At 40.7% G+C, this 21,266-nt stretch overlaps 1 protein-coding gene across 2 annotated transcripts in view; it reads right to left on the bottom strand.

The window, feature by feature from the left end:
- LOC136438179 (centrosomal protein of 72 kDa-like) overlaps positions 1-21,266 on the bottom strand; it is a 92,154-nt gene that overhangs the window by 45,990 nt on the left and 24,898 nt on the right. For both annotated transcript variants that reach the window (XM_066432917.1, XM_066432916.1), the window contains exons 7-8: positions 15,485-15,610; positions 14,828-14,974 (exon numbers count right to left, since the gene is read on the bottom strand). In XM_066432917.1, the coding sequence (XP_066289014.1) occupies positions 14,828-14,974; positions 15,485-15,610 (273 nt within the window). The remainder of the gene's footprint in view (positions 1-14,827; positions 14,975-15,484; positions 15,611-21,266) is intronic.

Below are 21,266 nucleotides of genomic sequence, written 5' to 3'. Positions count from 1 at the left end.
GCTAGTACAACTTTCGCGTATACCTTGCCGACCACGCTGAGTAGTGAAATTCCCCGGTAGTTGTTGCAGTCGCTTCTCTCTCCCTTGTTTTTGTAGAGGGTGACAATCTTGGAATCTCTCATGTCCTGTGGGACTGCACCTTCCTTCCAGCACTGACAGAGAAGTTCGTGTAGCGGGAGCAGTAAGACAGTCTTGCAGTGTTTGAGTAGGTCACCAAACACCAAATTTTCCAAGGCATGCTGGCCAGGATTCATGGTCGTCACCCACTCTTGCGTTGAAGTCACCTAGGAGGACTAGTTGTTCGTCACTGGGAATGTTCCTGATGGTAGCTGTGAGATTCTCGTAGAACTCATGATTCCTTTACTTCAGGGGTGGCAGCAAGTGTCGGGGCGTATACGCTGACAAGGGTGATGGGGCCTTTGGTTGTGTTGAGGCGGAGAGTGAGGAGACGCGCAGATCCATTACTTCCCGGCTCCACCATCCTCAGTAAGGTGTTCTTCACCGCGAAGCCTACTCCGTGCTCCCTGGGCTCATTGCACCCCTTCCCCTGCCAGTAGAACGTGTAGTCCAGCTCCTTTAGAGTGCCTGAGTCAGCAAGGCGTGTTTCCTGAAGTGCAGCTATATCCACGTTCAGCCTCCTCAATTCATCATTGATAACAGCTGTCTTCCTGGCATCATCAATGTCCTTAAGATTCTCTTTAAGGCCAGGCATCATAGTTCGAATGTTCCAACATCCCAGTTTTAGAGCTGGTCTCTTTTGTTGTCTTTTGTTGCCGGGTGCGGAGATGACGACCTACCTTTTGGAGTTTATCCTATTCCCCGCACACCCCATGAGGATAGTAGACCGTGGCTAGACAGCACCTTATTGGCTGGGGGCTGCCCAGCTTGAGGCGGGCGGTAGCTGTCCAATGGGACGCGAGGATCCCTCCCACCGTCGGTAGCAACCCCTGGCGCCACGCTCTACGCCAAACGAGCGATGGCTTAAAACCGGTAACTGTTGCTGCCCGTGTTGTGTCGACACCATTGGCGAAGCTGGAGTGTCCTCTCCAGTGTATTGTCCGGGTTTGTCTTCCCAGTGTAGGGTCTGGTAGGATTTGAGCCCGGGCGGGATGATATGGAGGACGAGTTGTTGCCCATGCAGCATGTCCCCCCTCTCCACGTCACTGATGGGTCCAAAGGAACAGCAGAGCTGCTACATTTTGGCACCAGTGCCGTCGCAGGAGCTGCCAGAGCGATGTTGTATTTAGCATCAAACTGCCTTCGGGGCTCCGACTCCGGATTTATCCTCAGGGTGTTCTCCCGAAGCCTTTCCTGTGTCCAGGTATGCCGCAAGGCAGCGGAGGTTTGGGATCAGGGTTTCCCTCCCTTAGATGGGTTGCCTTCCCAGGCTGATGGGCCCCGTCTGCCCAGGTGCGGTAGGTCAGAGGTCACATACATTTTAGCAGTAGCAAGAGAGCAACAGAAAGTATTTGTATACGTCATCGGAGTTTGACACACAGGCTGTGAGCTAGTTATGGTCAGACTTCAAGCATTGAAATAATCAGTAATTGATATTCTCAAGTAAAGTTATGTGCTTAGTGATTGTAATCAGGGTACATGCATTTGGCAATTGATGCTAATCGGTAGTGTTGTTTTAGTTGCAGAGCAGGTCACTATTGTGTCAACTGGATTGTCTGTCCCTATGCTCCATAAACATGTTAATACAGTCAGGGTAGTCATCATTGTTATGCAAAGAAGGCCTAGTGACAGCTTGCCTAAGTTAACGTATCCAAAGTCTTACAAGTTTGTTTACATCTTGAAATAAACATACTGATCCTGTGTTTTACCGTACAAGTCAAATTGCTATTTTCACTGGGTGTAGTACACACTGAACACACTTATGAAATTAACCAACACAATTTCGAGGTGCACCATTTATGGCCTGCTGCGTGGTACAAGATAACGCAGGTCTAAGTTAGTAAGTGGGGACTAATTTGTCATGGCAGTTTTGCTGACTAGGCTAGTTTGACATATATATATATTATATAACCTGTAAGTACATCATAAGTTTCACAAATAGCCTTGGCATGTATTTATACATAACATAAATGTAAATGTAAAGTATAAAGCACCAGATGGCCTACCTGGACTCAGCCTTGAGGAGTCAGCTGGGGATGCCTCTCAGACAATTTACATAGCCAAATGCAGGGTGTGGGGAAAATCAAGAAAGAATTTGTAATTTTGCAAGATCTAGAGAGAGAGATGAAGGATAATGATGCTTCTATAGTAAGTAGATATGATGCCCAATGCTTTGGTGATCTAACAGTACCTTAGTTGGAATGATTACACAAGATATTGCAGAAATTGAGAGAGCTTACTCCCCAGCTGACAAAAAGGCGACCATCTTGGAGCGTGACCTCTGACACATCAGTATGCATATATGCTAATTAGAAATTAGATAATTAGTTATAATGACTAATTTGCTTGACATCTTGCAGCAGCTGACACTTGCATAAGCAAATTTTGTGCCAAGAATTTCTGTTGTGAAGCATCAAAACTTGACTACCCCACATGCATACTATTTTACACAATGTCTTTATTACAGTGAAGCTACTCCCTGCGGTGCCATATCAGTCCCATGGGACAAATGATTAAGTTTTCACCAAAAATGTCAAAATTTATTCATTCAAAATTCAATATCTCAACTCAGGTTCATCGGATTTGAAATCTGAAAACGGCGTTTTGTTCGGGCCACTGAGATCTTTAATTTAGTACAGTGTGGTATCGAATCATTAAAAAAATCCTCTGTTCTAGCTATTTTAAGTTGTTTGTGACTATTAGTGTCCTTGAGAAAGTTTATATTGTGTGAAAAGAAGATTTGGTGCAGGGTTCGGCGGCTGTACACCAAGCAAGACCTTCCATAAGGCAATGGGGTGGGAGGGGGGGCGACAACGGTTACACACCTATGTTCCGAACACCCTATGTTCCGAACGCCCTATGTTCCGAACGCCCTATGTTCCGAACGCCCTATGTTCCGAACGCCCTATGTTCGGAACGTAGGTCGTTCGGATTGCAGCGCTATTTGCTGTTCATCTAAATGAGGCCCGTGAACTTGAGAAAGTGATTAGGACACTCTGGGACATAGAGTACCTAATGCAAGTATCAAATTGTACGGGCCGGATTTAATAAACGAGCCACGGGGGGTCTTACCCTTCAAGAGCGGGTAGGAAAGGGGACTTATAAAGGCTTTCTCAACGGATTGCAGCGCTATTTGCTGTTTATCTAAATGTGGCCCGTGAACTTCAAAATGTGATAAGGACACTCTGGAACAAAGAGTACCAAATGCAAGTGTCAAATTGTACGGGCCGGATTTAATAAACGAGCCACGGGGGGTCTTACCCTTCAAAAGCGGGTAGGAAAGGGGTACATATAAAGGCTTGCTGGACGGATTGCAGCGCTATTTGCTCTTCATCTAAATGAGGCCCGTGAACTTGAAACAGTGATTAGGACACATTGGGACATAGAGTACCTAATGCAAGTATCAAATTGTACGAGCCGAATTTAATAAACGAGCCACGGGGGGGTCTTACCCTTCAAGAGCGGGTAGGAAAGGGGACTTATAAAGGCTTGCTGGACGGATTGCAGCGCTATTTGCTCTTCATCTAAATGAGGCCCGTGAACTTCAAAAAGTGATAAGTTCACATTGGGACATAGAGTACCTAATGCAGTATCAAATTGTACGGGCCGGATTTAATAAATGAGCCACAAGGGGGTCTAACCCTTCAAGAGCGGATAGGAAAGGGGACTTATAAAGGCTTGGTGGACGGATTGCAGCGCTATTTGCTTCATCTAAATGAGGCCCGTGAACCTTAAAAAAGTGATTAGGACACACTGGGACATAGAGTTTCTAATGCAAGTACATGTATTGAATTTAACGGGCCGGATTTAATGAACGATCCTCGGGGGTCTAACAGTTAAAAGCGGAAAGAAAAGGGCACACAAAAGGCTTGCTCAACGGATTGCAGCGCTATTTGCTCTTCATCTTAATGAGGCCCGTGAACTTCAAAAAGTGATTAGGACACTCAGTTATTGCCATTTGCACCAATGTTGTGGCCTAGTGTCGTAATAAACATTGTATCCTCTCATGTTTCCAGGGGAATATTATGTAAAAACGAACTTTTTTGTTGATTCTTAAACTTAAGCTGTGCGTGAATGCGTGTGGGGGTCATCATGATCCATAGAGCGGCATGGAAGGTTTTCAACTTAATAAGTACGATCTGTAAAAGGCTACAAGCATTGGCCAAAGTTCAATACTTTTTCAAAAATCAGTCTCGGGAATGTTCCGTGTTTTTGATACACAAAGTTTAATTGTCCGTTGTCCTGACTGAGCCAGAATGCATCACCTGTTGAAAAACGCGTTTTCGTAAATCAAATTTTCTCAGTGATTTATACGTCTTACCGTTGAGGTCGACATGATACAAGCTGGGAGTTTGTCCTAGTAGCCTATGTCTCAACTGATTCCTCAAATTAGGTCCCTTTTTATGCCTGTCGCAAGTTTTTAACTTAAACTTACGTTACGAAGAAGGATGACTAGAAATTTGTAACAAAAAGTGATTTTACCAAATTCTTCATGTAACCGATTTCGATATCATCTCAAGATTCTTTTATGGTTTTGAGAATTTATGAGACATTCTTGAGGTTTTATGAGACAATCTTGATTTTTTTTCAAAGCATCTTGAGATGCTATAAACGGTCTTGGGATGTTCTGAAAGCATCTTGGAAAATCTTGAGACTTTTTCTGTTCCATCTTGAGAATTTATTAAACATATTGAGATGACTATAAGACATCTGAAGAATGTCTCATAAAATCTCAAGATTAAACATAAAGTCTTGAGACCATTGGAATAAATATTCAGATTTTGTCATTTTCAACGAATCGTGATTATGATCCGTTGTGTAACAGAAAAGTGTTTCACAAGATATTGGATATGTCCCTTAAGCTTGAAACGGTCAGAAGTGTTCATCCCAATAATAATCTGCTCGCTGTTATATGTTTCAAACGGGCACACTGGAAGTCATGCCAAGAAATTGTGAAAATATTCGGAAGGTGAAGATAATTTGTTAACGCTACAAAAAAATCCAACAATTTTCATTAATCATCACATTTCAACCCTCAACTCGTAATTGTAAACAAGACTGACGCCAGCAACCTTGTGGGTTAAAAGGTCGTTGGACCGTGAAGGCTCTCAAGTTCGGGATATTATGGAAATGGAAGGATTGTGCTCAAATGAAGACCTTTATTTACAATTCAATTGCAAGTCTTATTACATAATCATCACATCATTAGTACGAAATAAAAACAGACATCGACTGTAGGAACATTACGCTGGGGATAAATCTGGGTTACCCCCATCGCGTATCGTTCGTTCCGTCCTGCGAAACACAATTTCTATTACTATTTCTAAATACTATTTAAATTTCCCGTACAATTTGACACTCGCATTAGGTACTCCATGTCCCAATGTGTCCTAATCACTTTTTGAAGTTCACGGGCCTCATTTAGATGAAGAGCAAATAGCGCTGCAATCCGTCCAGCAAGCCTTTATAAGTCCCCTTTCCTATCCGCTCTTGAAGGGTTAGACCCCCTCGTGGCTCGTTTATTAAATCCGGCCCGTACAATTTGATACTTGCATTAGGTACTCCATGTCCCAATGTGTCCTAATCACTTTTTGAAGTTCACGGGCCTCATTTAGATGAAGAGCAAATAGCGCTGCAATCCGTCCAGCAAGCCTTTATAAGTCCCCTTTCCTACCCGCTCTTGAAGGGTTAGACCCCCTCGTGGCTCGTTTATTAAATCCGGCCCGTACAATTTGATACTTGCATTAGGTACTCTATGTCCCAATGTGTCCTAATCACTTTTTGAAGTTCACGGGCCTCATTTAGATGAAGAGCAAATAGCGCTGCAATCCGTCCAGCAAGCCTTTATAAGTACCCGTTCGGAACATAGGGCGTTCGGAACATAGGGCGTTCGGAACATAGGGCGTTCGGAACATAGGTGTGTCCCCGCGACAACTTGACTTGGATTTTTGAAGTGTGGAAATCTCGTATTACTTACAAAAACTAGAGTTCAACGAACACATATCTTCGCCGAATAATCAGGGGATTATACAAATAGTCAAGAAACCTGAAGTTGAGGATGCGTAAACATTTTCATGCTGTACATATATTACATATATTACATAAATGTGACTTACATGTAATATTCATTTCATTTCTCTGTATGTACTTTGTATATGTATTTAGATTATGTTATTTATGTATATTACGATCGTTATGGAGGTAATTAAATTGCTGTGGTTAGGAATATGTTCGACATCATGTGGCAAGGTTGAACATGTGGAACATGGCATTTGTATGTATACTCAAAAATCTTCAACATCTGGCAACGAGAACATTTTACCTAAAACTAAAGCTCCACTGCAATACGCTAGGTGGCCCATTTTCGGACTTGACCTTCCTCTTCGAGACACCTACCAACCCACTAAATATCATCTACAACCAACAACAACTTCTCGAGTTATGTTGGCGACATACAAACACGAACATAAACAAAGCCCGCTCCGGTACGGTAAGAGAGTGCCAAGTGTACCATTTTTGAACATGACCTCGGTTTCTACAACCTCCACGCACCTACAAAATCATGAAGATCCATCAACGTTTCCGTCACTTTTTGGGCCTATAAACAAACACAAAAGCACCCAAATACCGCTGCAGAACTGAAGGAAAAAGCCAGTGGAACCATTTTTGAACTTGACCGCCGTCTTTACAACCTATACACACCCACCAAAAATCAAGAAGATCCGTCAAAGGATTCTCGAGTTATGCTCTTGACATACATACGGACCCACCAGGCGCCCGGAGTAACCAAAAACATTATCTTCTCGGCGAAGATAATAATGACGGTGAATCGAGTAACGCCATGTTCAAGGCGCAGGCGATGCTCAATGTTTTTGTTTTGACTTGTCCCACACGAGCAGTGAATGCGTAACAACCAGGCCGGGCCTGCCCTGTCCTATCCTGTGTTTGTTGATGTAAGCGGGGATGTAGTGCTGCCTGACCCATATAAGGAATGCCGAGCATCAATCTTGAGCCCAAGTGACAAGCAGGTGTTGTCCTTAGATGTAGGTCGACAAGAGGTACTTTAACGAAATTATAAACAAGCCTATTTCACCACTTAATTAGACCCTGATTACAATTCCATACATCTAGATTTGTTAATCATTACCTCAATAACCTACCTGTCAAAAACAATGCAAATTCATCAAACCCTACCCGAGATATTTGCCTCCAAAGTTAACATAGAAAAAAGCCAACTGCAGTTCTAAGCAAGCCACTAGGGGGTCTAAACTTACATCACTTACTCCCTGCAACAAGAGCTATACATCACGTAAAAATCGTGACTATAGCACTTGCATGAAATTTGACTACAAGCTTTTGACGGATTAATAAACTTTCCTCATTTATTATGCAAATTATTTCCTTATTTGCATGATAAGTATTTGATAATGTAAAGCATCACCCAAACTATTCACATGCCATAAATTATGATAATTCATCAATCCCTGCTGGAGTTATTCGTCTCCAAAGGTAACAACAAAAAAGCCAACTGCAGTTTTAGATAAGCAGCTAGGGGGTTTTAATTTACACCACTTACTTGCTGTCCCAGAAGCTATCTACCACCTAAAAATGATGAACCTGGTGCTTCCAGAAAATTTGGCCTCAAACTTTGAAGCTCCGCTGCAGTACCTTGAATACCCGCTAGGAGGCCCATTATCGAACTTGACCTTCCTCTTTGACACCCCTACCCATCCACTTAATATCATGCACAACCGTCAACAGCTCCTCGAGTTATGCTGGCGACATACAAACTCACGCACACACAAAGCATGCTGCAGTACTGTAGGAAAGCGCCAGATAAATCATTTTTGAACTTGACCTCCGTTCCAACAATATCTTCACACCTACAAAAAATCATGAAGATCCATCAACGTTTCCGTCACTTTTTTTGCCTACATACAAACACACGAAAATTGAAAGTCCGCTGCAGTACTGTTGAAAAACGCGAGGTGAACCATTTTTGAACTTGACCTTCCTTTGCACAACCACTACACACCTACCAAAAATCATAAAGATTCATTTAAGCTTTCTTGAGTTATGCTCTTGACATACATACAGACCCACCTAACAAATTTTTCAACCGAAAACATAATCTACTCCGAGTACACTCGGCGTAGATAATAACATAAAATGTAACTCAAAAATAACTATAAACCCTTCCTAAAGCATGGATGCTACGTGAGAGGGCCTCCCTGAGCCTTTATCACCAAGGATTACAGCGGATTGTAATCGCTCTGTGATAAGAGAGGGCCTGCATGGGGGGTCCTGGCAACGCTTAACGGTAAATTCAGGCTGGCCAATAACGCTTAACGGTAAATTCAGGCCGGCCAATAGACCGATCCTGTCGAACACCATATCGAACGAATAGAAGACCCATAGAACCCCCTGTTCTATTCAGCCCACCTCCGTCAAAAACAGCGTTGGTGGGGCAGAAATGGCACGTGTAAAGCAGGGTACGTATATCTCGGACAGATATTCCACTGTATTGGTTGAATGCATGCTCAGAACAAAAACGAATTTAAAAAGAAAATAGATCGGGCACTCAAGGAGAGGAAGCTTGTACCACATGCTGACTACTACAAAGTCCGCTACGTAGCGCAGAGCTTCGTATCTTCAGTTACTGGTGTGTGAAACTTGAAAGTGAACAGGGAAGTAAATGGATGTATTTTGATTCTTAGTTACTAAATACCTTGCAGCTGTTATGCATGCAGTCAATACAGTGGGAACCCTGTCACAGATATATGAACCGGCTGTTTTACACGTGCATCGGCTGCTTGTCAGAAACTGGGCGCCGATGCCCACTGACAAGGGAAAGCTATGCAGCGCATACCACTTTAACATTGACCGAAAACATTACGCTCTCACCGCAACTACACCTACCCCCTCCTTAAACAACTCTACCTGGTGGATACATCCTTCAACAAAGAAGACATAGCATTCTTATTTGGCCCGCTCTGAAAGGGTTTCAGTGCCACAAAAGCTAAACCGAAGTCAGTAGCATTATTTTCAACCTAGCCGCGGCGGCCATGTTTGGTCCGTCAAACCCTGTTTTTGACGGAGGTGTTCGAAATCGAACAGGGGGCGTGGCTTTGGGATCGGTCTATAACGCTTAACGGTAAATTCAGTAGATTTAGAACGTGAGATACCCCTGAAGACGACGGTTGATTACCACTAGTTACCCTGATCTTGTGACAAGAGACCTTTTACGCCATGCATTCTCGCACGCCTGCTCCGAATCCTTTAAATTCGGCGGCGACAGGAAATTTCGCAATGCCAAATTGGTGGGACGAAATGTTTGTGATCACGATGACAAGCGCCGAAGGCGCGATAATAATAGGGGGATCCCGGGGGCATGGGAATTTAGAAATCTTGACCCTCTGAAACGATATTTCCTGCATTCTGACGGTGAATTTTGCTGAAGAGTAAGCTAAGTTTTATGACATCTCTACTTGCAAAAAAAATAAAATACAGAAGACTTTCACGCCCTCCAGACCTCGCCGGAGCTGCAACATGCTCCTGTGGAAAATTCTTGACACCCTGAAACACTTGCGTTTTGACAAGCAAATATTACTGGTAATGTAAGTTAAGTTTAATGCTTAATGATATCTCTGTTTGTGAAAAAATACAGAAGAGTTTAAACTTGAGTTTTCGGGGGCGACGCCCTACTGACAATATTTTTTGACGGAGGCTCGACCTGCACCCGGAGAAAATTTTGAAATCTTGCACCCTGAAACGCTTAATTTCCTGAATTTTGAGGGGAAAACTTTGCTGGTATGGTGAAAAATAGACAGAAGTGTTTCAGCTTGAATTGTTTTTGGGGGGGGGGGGGGCCCTCCCGACATATTTTCGCCGGAGCCGCATGCTCCGCAGAGAAAATTTTGAAATCTTGACCCACTGAAGTGCTATTTCCTACGTAACGAGTTACTCAATAACGCTTTTAACGTTGAATTCAGGATGACAAACAACGCTTAACGAGGAATTAAAACTACCAGTAACGCTTCACGATTAATATACTGATAACGCTTAACGGTAGATTCAGGGCAGCTGGCAACAATTAACGATGAATTAAAATCGCTCGTAAAGCTTAACGGAAAAGGGCATGCAGACCCTCATAAGTTCTCAAAGGTGCCCTACTCTCCTCCTGTGACTTTTGGTGAATAATGAAGTCACCCATTGTAGAGTTTGTTCATTCTTGCAAAATACTGGTGATATATACATATGTCAGTGTGTATCTGTTATTTTGGAAACATGGTACCAGTTGCAAACTTTCGAAATGAAGAAAAATTGTTGCTGTCTGAAAAATTATGTCCTATCTAATATCAGTGAAAACTAGATTACCTACTACTAACTAGTGCTAGTAAACATCCATAAAAACATCAGTTACTAATCTATAATTTTTGTTTGTTTGAAGCAGGTGCCAAGCATGGAGCCTGTGCATGTGCACAGTCACACATTTCCTGACTGCTGCTACTACAATGTAGTACTAGTACTACTGTGGAATGCAGGGGGACTTGCTCAACCCAGAAGATCCTACCGTATACTGTTAGGTAGCAGTAGTTTGTAGTTAGACCAATATGTTTTCATGCATCAACAATGGGAGTGTTCCAAAGAGGTGGGGACTGTCCACTGGGGAGCACAAAATGTCAGAAAGAAATGCAGGTGTAAAGGGTGTAAAGTTCCAAATACTGTGTAATTTAGCAATTCTACAGAATACAGTGTAATTTTACTACTACATGTACATACCAGTAACAATTCTACGGAATACATGAGTGCAATTTTAATATTTACTAGACTTAGCAGCCTTACTAGTATACTCAACAATATTATGGGTATACTTATACATTTTACTAGTAAAATTGTTAAGTACTGTATATCTGTAAAATTGCTCAGTATACCCATACTTTTGTTAGTATTAATTATACTGGTAAAATTGCACTTTATTCCGTAAAATTCGTACTAGGCACCCATGGCACTTATTTCAGTTCAGTTTGTTATGTTGCACTCAGTTAGCTATTCGTGCTGCAACTCAATTGACATGACATGGTATTAGTTCTCTTTTGGACTTGTCCCCATTCTTACGTACGGCCACTGCACGACGTTATAGAGAACTAAGTATCACAGTAACAATGTTGTGGAAATGGGTTGAAACTGGTAGTGAAAATTCCAATGCCTTGTTGTTGATGACATTGACTAGCAAATGCAAAAGAAGAATAAAGTTGAAACCAGTTGAATATTGAGTCTTGTCAGCTGTCATCCTTTACACATCAATATCTTATTTCAGTTTGTTAGTCATACAGTAAAGATGTGTAGCTTGCAAATTGTTATGAATAATTGCAAAAGGATGTAACAGAAGTTTCTCAGACATGTAGTAACGGTCACTTCAGTTCAATGTGCTCTATATCATTTTGTAACTTGATAACGTATAATGTTCAACGTTCTTTGCTGTTAAGCGGCCTTCATTATTGTTTACTGCATGGGGAGTAAGGCTGGTTGTCTCACAATGCCTTGTTTTATTTATTTATTTTCCCTCCCGCTCCATTATTTTTCTAGAAAAACCTATTAACCAAAAAATTAAATTGGTGTGGCCTTAGAAGTAAGAAAACATTTTCTAGGCAGCAAGAATTATGTCCTTGAGGTGAGAAAAATATTCTTTCTATAAAAAGATCAGCCCTGGAAGTAAGAAAGTATTTCTAGGCAATACCAATTTTTGATCTTGAAGTGAGAAACGGATTCTTGATGTAAGAAGATAAATCTTGATGTAAGAAAACATTTCTCAGCAATAAACATGTTTGGTCTTGAAGTGAGGAAAATATTCTTAGTGTAAGAACCTAAATCTTGAAAATAAGAAAGCAGTTCTAGGTCTTGAGAAGAGAAATGCATTCTTGTTACAAGAACATAAAACTTAAAGGGAAGAAAGCCTTTCTTGGCAGTAAGAATTTTGGTCTTGAGATAAGAAAAGAAGTCTTGGTGTAAGAACCTAAATCTTAGAAATAAGAAAGCAGTTCTAGGTATCAAGAATTTTGGTCTTGAGGAAAGAAAAGCAATCTTGGTATAAGAGTAACATCAGATCCAAGTGTCTACATCAAGAACATAATATAGAAAAAAAGTCTTACAACAAGACTAACATTCCAGAGGTAACCAAGGTAAAAAAAGAAACCTATAAGAAAGATAATCTTACAGCAAGCAAAAGTTCAATAAGAAAAAAATTGCTTAATTCGTGGACAAAATCATTTTCTTGAATACAGAAAAATTTGCTCGCATGAAGGAAATTTTTTCTGTATGTAAGAAAAAACAACAATACAAGAAATGGCATTTTTGGTAGTGCAGGTCTCATATGCAAATTGTGTGTAATATCTGTTCAGGAGCGCTTATACAGTTTTGTTGCACAATGGTGCATGCTGTATCTTCTTTTGTTAACTTTGTAAATTTTGGGTTTTTGCGCCGGCCAGGTAAGCCAGAATTTGCAGAGCCATTATGGCGAGTACACTGGGTGTGCGGATATTCAAATCCTCATGTGGTCCGAGCTTAGGACAAGGCATCCATGCGGTAACGAGATGCACGTTAGATGTGTTCATTTTGTGTTACATTAAGGTGGATGTTGTGACTTCACGCTGGGCATGAAGGCCGAGTTGCAGTTTGCAAGTTTGATATAGTGAGCGCACAAGGGCGCTCAGTTGGGAGGCTGAGCTTAGTGAAGGAATCTAAGCCTTACGAAGTGTGGGACGTGTACAATGGACGTCTTGACGAGGTGGCAAGGTGTTCGCCGGGCGAATGCCGGAGTGTCACGGATATCTTTTGATATCAGGCATGTCGGACATGCAGAGCAAAACGGATGAGGTCCGGTACCCCTGAGGTGTGGGAAAAGTTTGTGCAGTAAAGTACTTTTGCTCGGAACACCTTAGGGCAAGGTATCCACGTAGTAACAAGCTCGAGATGCACATTGGACGTGTCCATTAGACGTTACTTTAAAGTCGATTGGGGTCTTTGCGCGGGGCATGAAGTCCAGAACTTACAACCTGGCACAGTGAGCGCACAGAGTCTCAGGTGTTTATGCCTGTAATTGTGACCTTTGCCCAAATGAGGTACTCTGCATGTAAATTACAGAGTGACACGCCCTCTAGCAATTTTCATGAGACTGCAGGATTCTTGCTGCCTCCAGTGATCATAAGCCTGATAAATGATTGTAGCATTATGTTTCAAACATGTCAATCACTAGTTGACTTGTAGGGAAAAGGTCACAATTACGAGGCATGTGCAAAGGGTCCATTTTCATGGCCTTCTTTAACTTTAAGGAACTGTAAAAGCCCTTTTGCTGGAAAATATTGGCATTTTGGAGCTGGAAATTACAGATTCAGATTTATTCTGATTGGCATTGCATGTGACATCAATATGAAACAAAAATATCCACATGAATTGCGCCAATACTTACATGGCTTGCCATTGACTTAACAGTTACATAAAATTGTACATGATTCCTAATTCATGGACATTGATACATGATTAAAAAACGTTTTGAAATTCTAACAACGATCAGATGAAGTGTTGCTATGATAAAAGTAACAGTCAATACTGACTGATTTTAAAAAGAACTTCACCGCCCATTACACTACTGATCCATCAACTGATATAACTATAGAACAGGTTTGGGTAATGTGGGTTATGTGCTATTTATTTACTGGAACATTCTGTGAACATTGGGAAAAAAAAAATCTTATTTATGAACCATCTTACACGATTATGCCCAGCATTAGGGTAAGGATTAAGGTTATGTCAATAGTGAAAAATTTCTTATTGACTGGCTAGCCTGTGAATAGTGGGGGAAAATCCTTATTGTGTAGCCTGTCAATGGTGGGAAATAAATTCTCATTGACAGGCTAGCCTGTAAATAGCCGGAGAAAAATCTTTATTGACTACAGCCTGTCAATAGTGGGGGGAAATTCTTATTGACAGGCTAGCCTGTCAATACCCTCTGCCTTTTGATTTGCGGTAATGTTTTCATCTTTTTCCATCGCAAATTCCAAGATCTATGAAGGGTTTTAGATGGTTTAGAACAAATAAGGCATTGATTTAATGTGTTTTTCATCGAAAAGTTTTTATGGGGTGACAGTGTGTGAGTGTGAGCTTCCTCGGCTAAAATTGTTATCTACTACATGCATGTACGTCTGAGCAAGGCAAAATCAAGTTATCAGGCTCAATTATCTAGGTATTCTAGGTCATCACGGGTTTACGAATAAGTTGCGCCAAGCAAAATGTGATTGCGCGGCAAAACTGCGCAACCGGGTATTTCAAGCACTGTTATCGCCCATGGTTTAAAAGTGGTGTTTGACATTGTTGCTGGTATTACTGCTTTAGGGAAATGAGGCGGTAGCACTGTCAACGACTCCAACCAAATTGACCTGACAGAATTTGTTCAGCACCAAGTTTCAAAATCGAAAGGGATGTCAAGCAAGATGTCATCTAGCCTCCAACTGACTTGAAGAGTTATATCAATCTAGCTGCCAGCTAACTGGCATCCTCTATCAGAAAAGGATATAGCCGGATAGTGACTGAGCGAGCCAGTACTAAAAACAAGACTTGATTTAGAGATCAAAACATTCAATTTTCCCATCAAAAGCTGTTACATTTGTGGTGATAAAACCATTGTAGAGTAAGGAGTTCATACAATCCTTACCTGCAGTAGAAGGTTGGCTTGGCTGTCCTTGCGACTGCAAGATGGCAGGCTGAGGCATAGGGTGGACATCCAAGCTGGTGGGGTAAGTAGAGCTGAGGAGGTAGTCATCACCTTCATCAGGGGTCTGTTGGGACATCAGATGCTTGTCTACAAGTAAGAGGGTTAACATTCTTGGTTTATACTGGCAACAGTATATGATGTGCCAGAGCTTGAATTACCATGCACGTGCATGCTGTGTACACTATTGATACATTTGTACTAGTAAAAATATCCAAGACATAAAAAGGTGAAGAAAGTTTCAAGAGTGTTATCTTTCTTGCACCCTGCAATGGCAATGAGGTGAAATAATATTCAAACATACATTGTACACGGTGTTCCTGAACCGGAGGCGATGTCTCGTGGTGGATGACGTTTCTTTTCACTTCAGTGTTGTACTTTTCCCTGGAAACAAGTTGCTTTCCTTCCCAATACACTGAAGTCAGCTCAAGGGAGTGGATTTGGCTGATAAGAATTAATCCCCCCTCAGAGCCAGATTTGCACCATTCATACCAGGATTCAAGTATAGGCATCAATCCCTGTGCCTGGATGAATCCTGATTCATGACTCCTGGTATGAAAGGGGGTGTAAAGAACTGATCCAGGTACAATTGTAGCCCACCTTGTCTGGTGTACTCTTGACTGTCAGCTGCTTTGGCACAAGAGCCAGTTATCCCCACAGGTTGTCCAGGCTGCCAGTCAGTCCGAACCATCAAGTCCAACACCTCATTGTCGTCATTGTGAAGTGCTGAAAATGTTTCCGCATAGTTTATCCTCCTTGGTTTATCTCATGCATGATGTTCACCTTTTACACAAAGTCATGTACATGTACCTTAAATATGGAGATGTCTGAAAAATGTGAAACTGGCATCATTTACCACTAAGCTATATAATGTGAGGTCTTTTTCGACATAATGATATCTACCAACAGGAGTCAAAATATTCTTACTAGTCTAGGCGATCGGTGCAAAATATAGGTAGAATTGTTCAAATTGCCTCCACTGCCAGTGGACTAGCCCCCTGCTGCAGTGATTGCACCACAGTGTGGCCCCAGAGCTATGAAACGGAGATGGGCACCGCCCTATACATCAATTATGGTGTGGGAGGATTTTGCCAGTGGACTAGCCCCCTGCTGCAGTGATTGCACCACAGTGTGGCCCCAGGGCTATGAAACGGAGATGAGCACCGCCCTATACATTAATTATGGTGTGGGAGGATTTTAACTAACTGTTCAATTTGTGGCAAAAGCATGAAACTTGGTATGATGAACCCTGAGTATGTACTTAATATTTTCAAGGGTGGAGCCAATTCGAAATGCATGTTTCTTTGCAACGGTTGCTAGGAAACCAATTTTCCCTAAAAAATAGCGACATTTTTCCCTTCTGTGCAATGATACTTTACTCTAGAAGGCTAAAAGTTAGCAAAGACATGCAACTTATAGCTATTCATAATATGCTGTGTGAATAGTGAGTCAGAAACAATACAAATATTGTTTTCAAAATCAGCGTTTGGGGCAATTTTTTACTTAAAATGTCTATTTTGGGGTACTTTCTGACCATTAGCGCATCAGTAACCTCAAAACTTGCTTCAAAATAAATCTTATGATCCTCTCTTGAATGCACCATATTTCAGTTATTGATTCTATCACCATTATTTAAATCAAATAGGCGTTTTTTTGCTCCTTTGACCCAAAATGTCTATTTTCAGGTATTTTACTATCATGATAATCATGTCTTATCTTATCAAAAAACGTTGAAATTTACTACGAACATACAGTTTAGGATGTTTCACATGTTGCACGATACTTGTTCTTAGAATTCCATGATTAACTTTACGAAACTAGCTGTTTTGGGCAATTGTTTTATAAAAATTTCAATTTTGGGGTACTTTCTGATATTAGCACATCAGTAGCAATATCAAATGTTCTTTAAAATAAATCTTATGATCTCTTTTGAATGCACTATATTCAAGTTGCTGACTTCATCATCACTTTTTAAAAATCAAAATTGCTGTTTTTTTGCCACTTTTAACCAAAAATGTCTGTTTAGGGCACCAAAAATGTCCGTTCAAAAGAACAGGTCTGAGACCGAGAGGGTTTGCCAGGCATTTCCCGAGCGGGCTTCAGTGCTGCTAAAGGAGGGTGATTTTGGGGTATTTTACTTTTTATAACCATGCCCATATTAAACAATGTTGGAACTTGTTACAAACATATCAAAATTGCTGTTTTTTTGCCACTTTTAACCAAAAATGTCTGCTTAGGGCACCAAAAATGTCCGTTCAAAAGAACAGGTCTGAGACCGAGAGGGTTTGCCAGGCATTTCCCGAGCGGGCTTCAGTGCTGCTAAGGGAGGGTGATTTGGGGGTGTTTTACTTTTTATAACCATGCCCATATTAAACAATGTTGGAACTTGTTACAAACATATAGTTTAGGATCACATGTTGCACTATACATGTTAGATTTCCATAATTAACCGGGCTGTTTGGGACCACATTTCTGACCAAAAATGTATGTTTTAATTGGCTTCCATGAAATAGAAATATATCAATACAAAGTGTTTGAATAACACTTCAAGCTGTTTATTGGGAGTAGTCCTTACAAAGCAGAAAAAACATAACTACAAAGCATTAGTTTATTTTTCCATTATCTACAAATACATACAAAGTGACCTTAATGTACATACATATATAGTATGCTTAGTTACAAGGTTACAGATAGTCTCATCCTCATGAATGCTGACCTGCTGCTGCATCTTCAGGTTGTTACGTAAACGTACAAGAGCAGGGTTAGAGGACTTCAGCTGACAGACTGTACATGTACATGTAGGTCTGCCATTGTTAACAACTTTCAGCCATAATTATTAACTGCAGAGGCTCTTGCATTGCTTGAAAGCAGTGTTTTTAAATCAGTGCTTGGTAGTTAGCTATCTCAATTTGGTGCTGGAGGCTGTTGCTTGTCAGGGACAGAGCTTAACTGTTCTGGATTTTCATGCAGAACATCTGCGGTACTTCTCTCCCATCTCAAGTGTGAAAACTATCCCCAATAGACTTCATTCGAAAGAAGCTGCAAAATCAGTAAATAGATGTACTATAATTTCTGACATGTCTGACGAAATGCACAGTCAGGCTGGTGTGTTACCTCTAGTTACAATGAAAACCAAACCGGACGGCCAGCATGCATGCAAGTAGATCTCCAACCCAGTGTATTAACAAGAGTTCAGGGGCCTTATTGTTATACATGTACCTCAGACTGAGTCAGAGTCTATGAAATACATGGCATACTACAAGAGAAATACACATTTCAGCTTTGTCTCAGTTCTGATGAAATGCAACATCATAAACAGATATTTTACAACTTTTCTGGCTTTTTAAAGGAACAACTTTTTCAACAAGAAAGCAATATTTGCTGTTATTTGTAACCCACCTCATTGAACAAAATGTAAATTTTTGTCCCTTTTCTTTGGTGACAAATGAAGATCAAGTTAACGACAATATTTTTCCGTAACTATTCTTCTTTGCTGATTGGCTACTCAGATAATTGGATCAGCTGGACCTACTTCGAATATAATTGCAGAAGCACAGTTACTACTTATTGCTGCTTAAAGTAGAAAACTCTTCCAAACTTTTATTTTTATTTTCAAATCTTTCCTTATTCAGGTTTTAATAAACAAAAACAAAGAGAAGCATGGCAGTTTACAAACAGAGCACATGAGGTACCACAAAATCAAAACATAAAATCTGGAAACAGTCGTTTAAAGGGCATAAGACACCAATGACATCAACATTAAGAATTTCCGGAAATTACATCAAACATATTGTTTAATAACATAGAAAGTTTCACAACATATTCACACTTCGGATGTTATTGAACATGGAACCTTGAAAACATCATATCTCCAGCTTTTGATTCTTCCCACCAGGTAATTACATTAATCAGTGACTTGCCTGCTCATGACGTCACAACGAACATGGCAGTCGATTTGGAACTTTGCACAACAGTTTGGAAAGAACGTTATCTTTACAAGGAAACGAAATAGATATTGTCATGTCCTATAATTAAATGTTATCACGATAATTAAGCACTGTTTGCTCATCAAATAATGTTTTTCGCAAGCCATTGTGTTGTGTAAGGTTCCAAACCGGCTGCCGTGTTCATTGTGACGTCATGAGCAGGCATTAGTCACTGATTAATTTAATCACCTGGTGAGAACATCAGATAAGAATAAAGAGCTGGATCCATGGAAGTATAGTTTCTGATGGTTCGATGTTAGATAACATCAGAAGGGTGTGTTTTTGTGTTAAACATTTATATTCCTTCAATGATGCTATTCCTACTTCGGAAAATAAGAAAATGTTGTATTTTGGCGTCTTATGCCCTTAAAATAGTTGGTACTGAAACCCTTATTGCCCATATCAACTATAATATTTATTCACAACGAACAATTAAATTTCCATCATTTGTCAAGATAAGCCACTATTTACAAGAAAAAACTGTATTGAATTTTCCACACTTCCCCTATGTTTATGTACTTTTCCTTGTCTGTTTGCAATATTCAACTCTAAGACCCCGTTCATACTCATTTTTTTCAATCGGGATTGAAGTATAATCGCGATTGAATTGATCCGATGGCGATTGATTTTTTCAGTGTGAACGCCCCCGATCGCGATTGGATCGATCCGATCGCGATTGTTTCTGATCCACCTCCGGAGTTAGTTTGGGGAGGATCAATCGCGATCAGATCCAATCCAATCCTATCAAATTTTGAGTGTGAACGCAACTACGATTCATTCCATCGCGATCGGCGTGTATTTCGGCTTGTTCCGGGGGTGGGAATCACCAATCGTCGCTTCGTTCACGCTCCCAGATTGTCCTGTCTACAGCTCTTGCCGCGTTCATTACCTGTATTACAGCTAGGCTAATAAACAAAAGCCTTTGCTGTTCACGCCTTCTCGCAATCATAGCCCGCCGATTGCCTTCCCTTCCACGGCTACAGAACATTCTCCAAAAGTTTGTGGACTCCCGCCATTTTGTAGCAAGCGACGCCGAACCGTTGACCTCAACCTCAAATAATAAGCGTGCCTCAATCGTGCTTCAATCGTGATCGGATCACGGCGTACTTTAATCCACTTGGCGAAACGCAGTGTGAACGCAAAAGTTTCTTTGCATTCAATCGTGATCGGATCGAACAATCGCAATTATACTTCAATCACGATTGAAAAAAATGAGTGTGAACGGGGTCTAATTCATAAAAGAAGGAAACAAAGGATATGAAGGCTGGTAAATTCAATGAATACTTGCGATGTTTAAAGACAAATATCTTACATGTACCAAGCAGAATAGTAACATTTGACAGAACCGGGCAACGATCACTTAAAATACCAAAAATTATACTAAGTGCATTAATATGCAAATGATTATCAGTGATTTCGAAGAACCAGTCGCCCACCTGTCTCCAAAAATATGCAGTTTTATGACAGTTCCAAAATAGGTGGACAGCTGTTTCTTTTTCCTCTTTACAGAGGCTACACAAGGGGGAGTCTATCAATCCCCATAGATATAGTGTTTTGTTGCATGGTAAAAATTTAAATGACAATTTGTACTGAAACATACGGGTATTGGAATCTATCAATTTTACGATTTCGAAGCCAGCCTATGTTTCTACACACAGGGAGACATACAAACAAACTTGGAGACTTCTGTTTTAGCATGGCCTTCCAAATAGAAGGGATAGCCGAAATAAGTTGATTATATTTGAATTCGGAAAATAGAGTCCATTCCAAGTCAACAAGAGGGTTGTTATTGTCCTAATTTACAAATGTTTTCAATCTCTTGTAATTATTTGTGTGAGAGATTTCATACTTTAGAAATATTTTGAATGTGATTTCAACTTTATAAACATTTCTCCGGTTTTCTAAAACTTAAGAAATATTCATCATATGGAATATGATATTTCTAACAGTTTCTAAATAATGGTAACGGCATTCTATCATTATTTACCATCATTTACAATTTCCTACCATTTTTTACCATTATTTTTAACATCTTTATAAAAAGGTTTGAGGGCATATACAAGAGACAGACTTGCCCATAGGCAGTAATGCTTTAAAGCACTAAAACAAGGGCTCAGAAAAGTATTCACCTTCATTGCAAGCCCCAAAAATTCTTATGCACCTGATCTAGAAAGCCCCATCTGTCTACTTTAGAATTATGCAAAGAAAATAGACAGTTGACCAGCTCGTTCTCTCGTAACAGCTGACAGACGAAAACAACCGTCAACTTTGACCTACTTCCAGCCTGGAACAGTCCACTCGAAGCATGTGAAACCAAACCACAAAGATATCTCCTTACTCCAACCAAACGACTGAAACATACAAATCTTGACCAAACTGGGAAAGCTTAGACCCTA

Source organism: Branchiostoma lanceolatum, chromosome 7 (genome assembly GCF_035083965.1).
Source record: "Branchiostoma lanceolatum isolate klBraLanc5 chromosome 7, klBraLanc5.hap2, whole genome shotgun sequence".
NCBI classification, from domain to species: Eukaryota; Metazoa; Chordata; class Leptocardii; order Amphioxiformes; family Branchiostomatidae; genus Branchiostoma; species Branchiostoma lanceolatum.
Note: the sequence above shows the minus strand (reverse complement) of the source record. Positions and strands in the feature narration are given on the sequence as shown.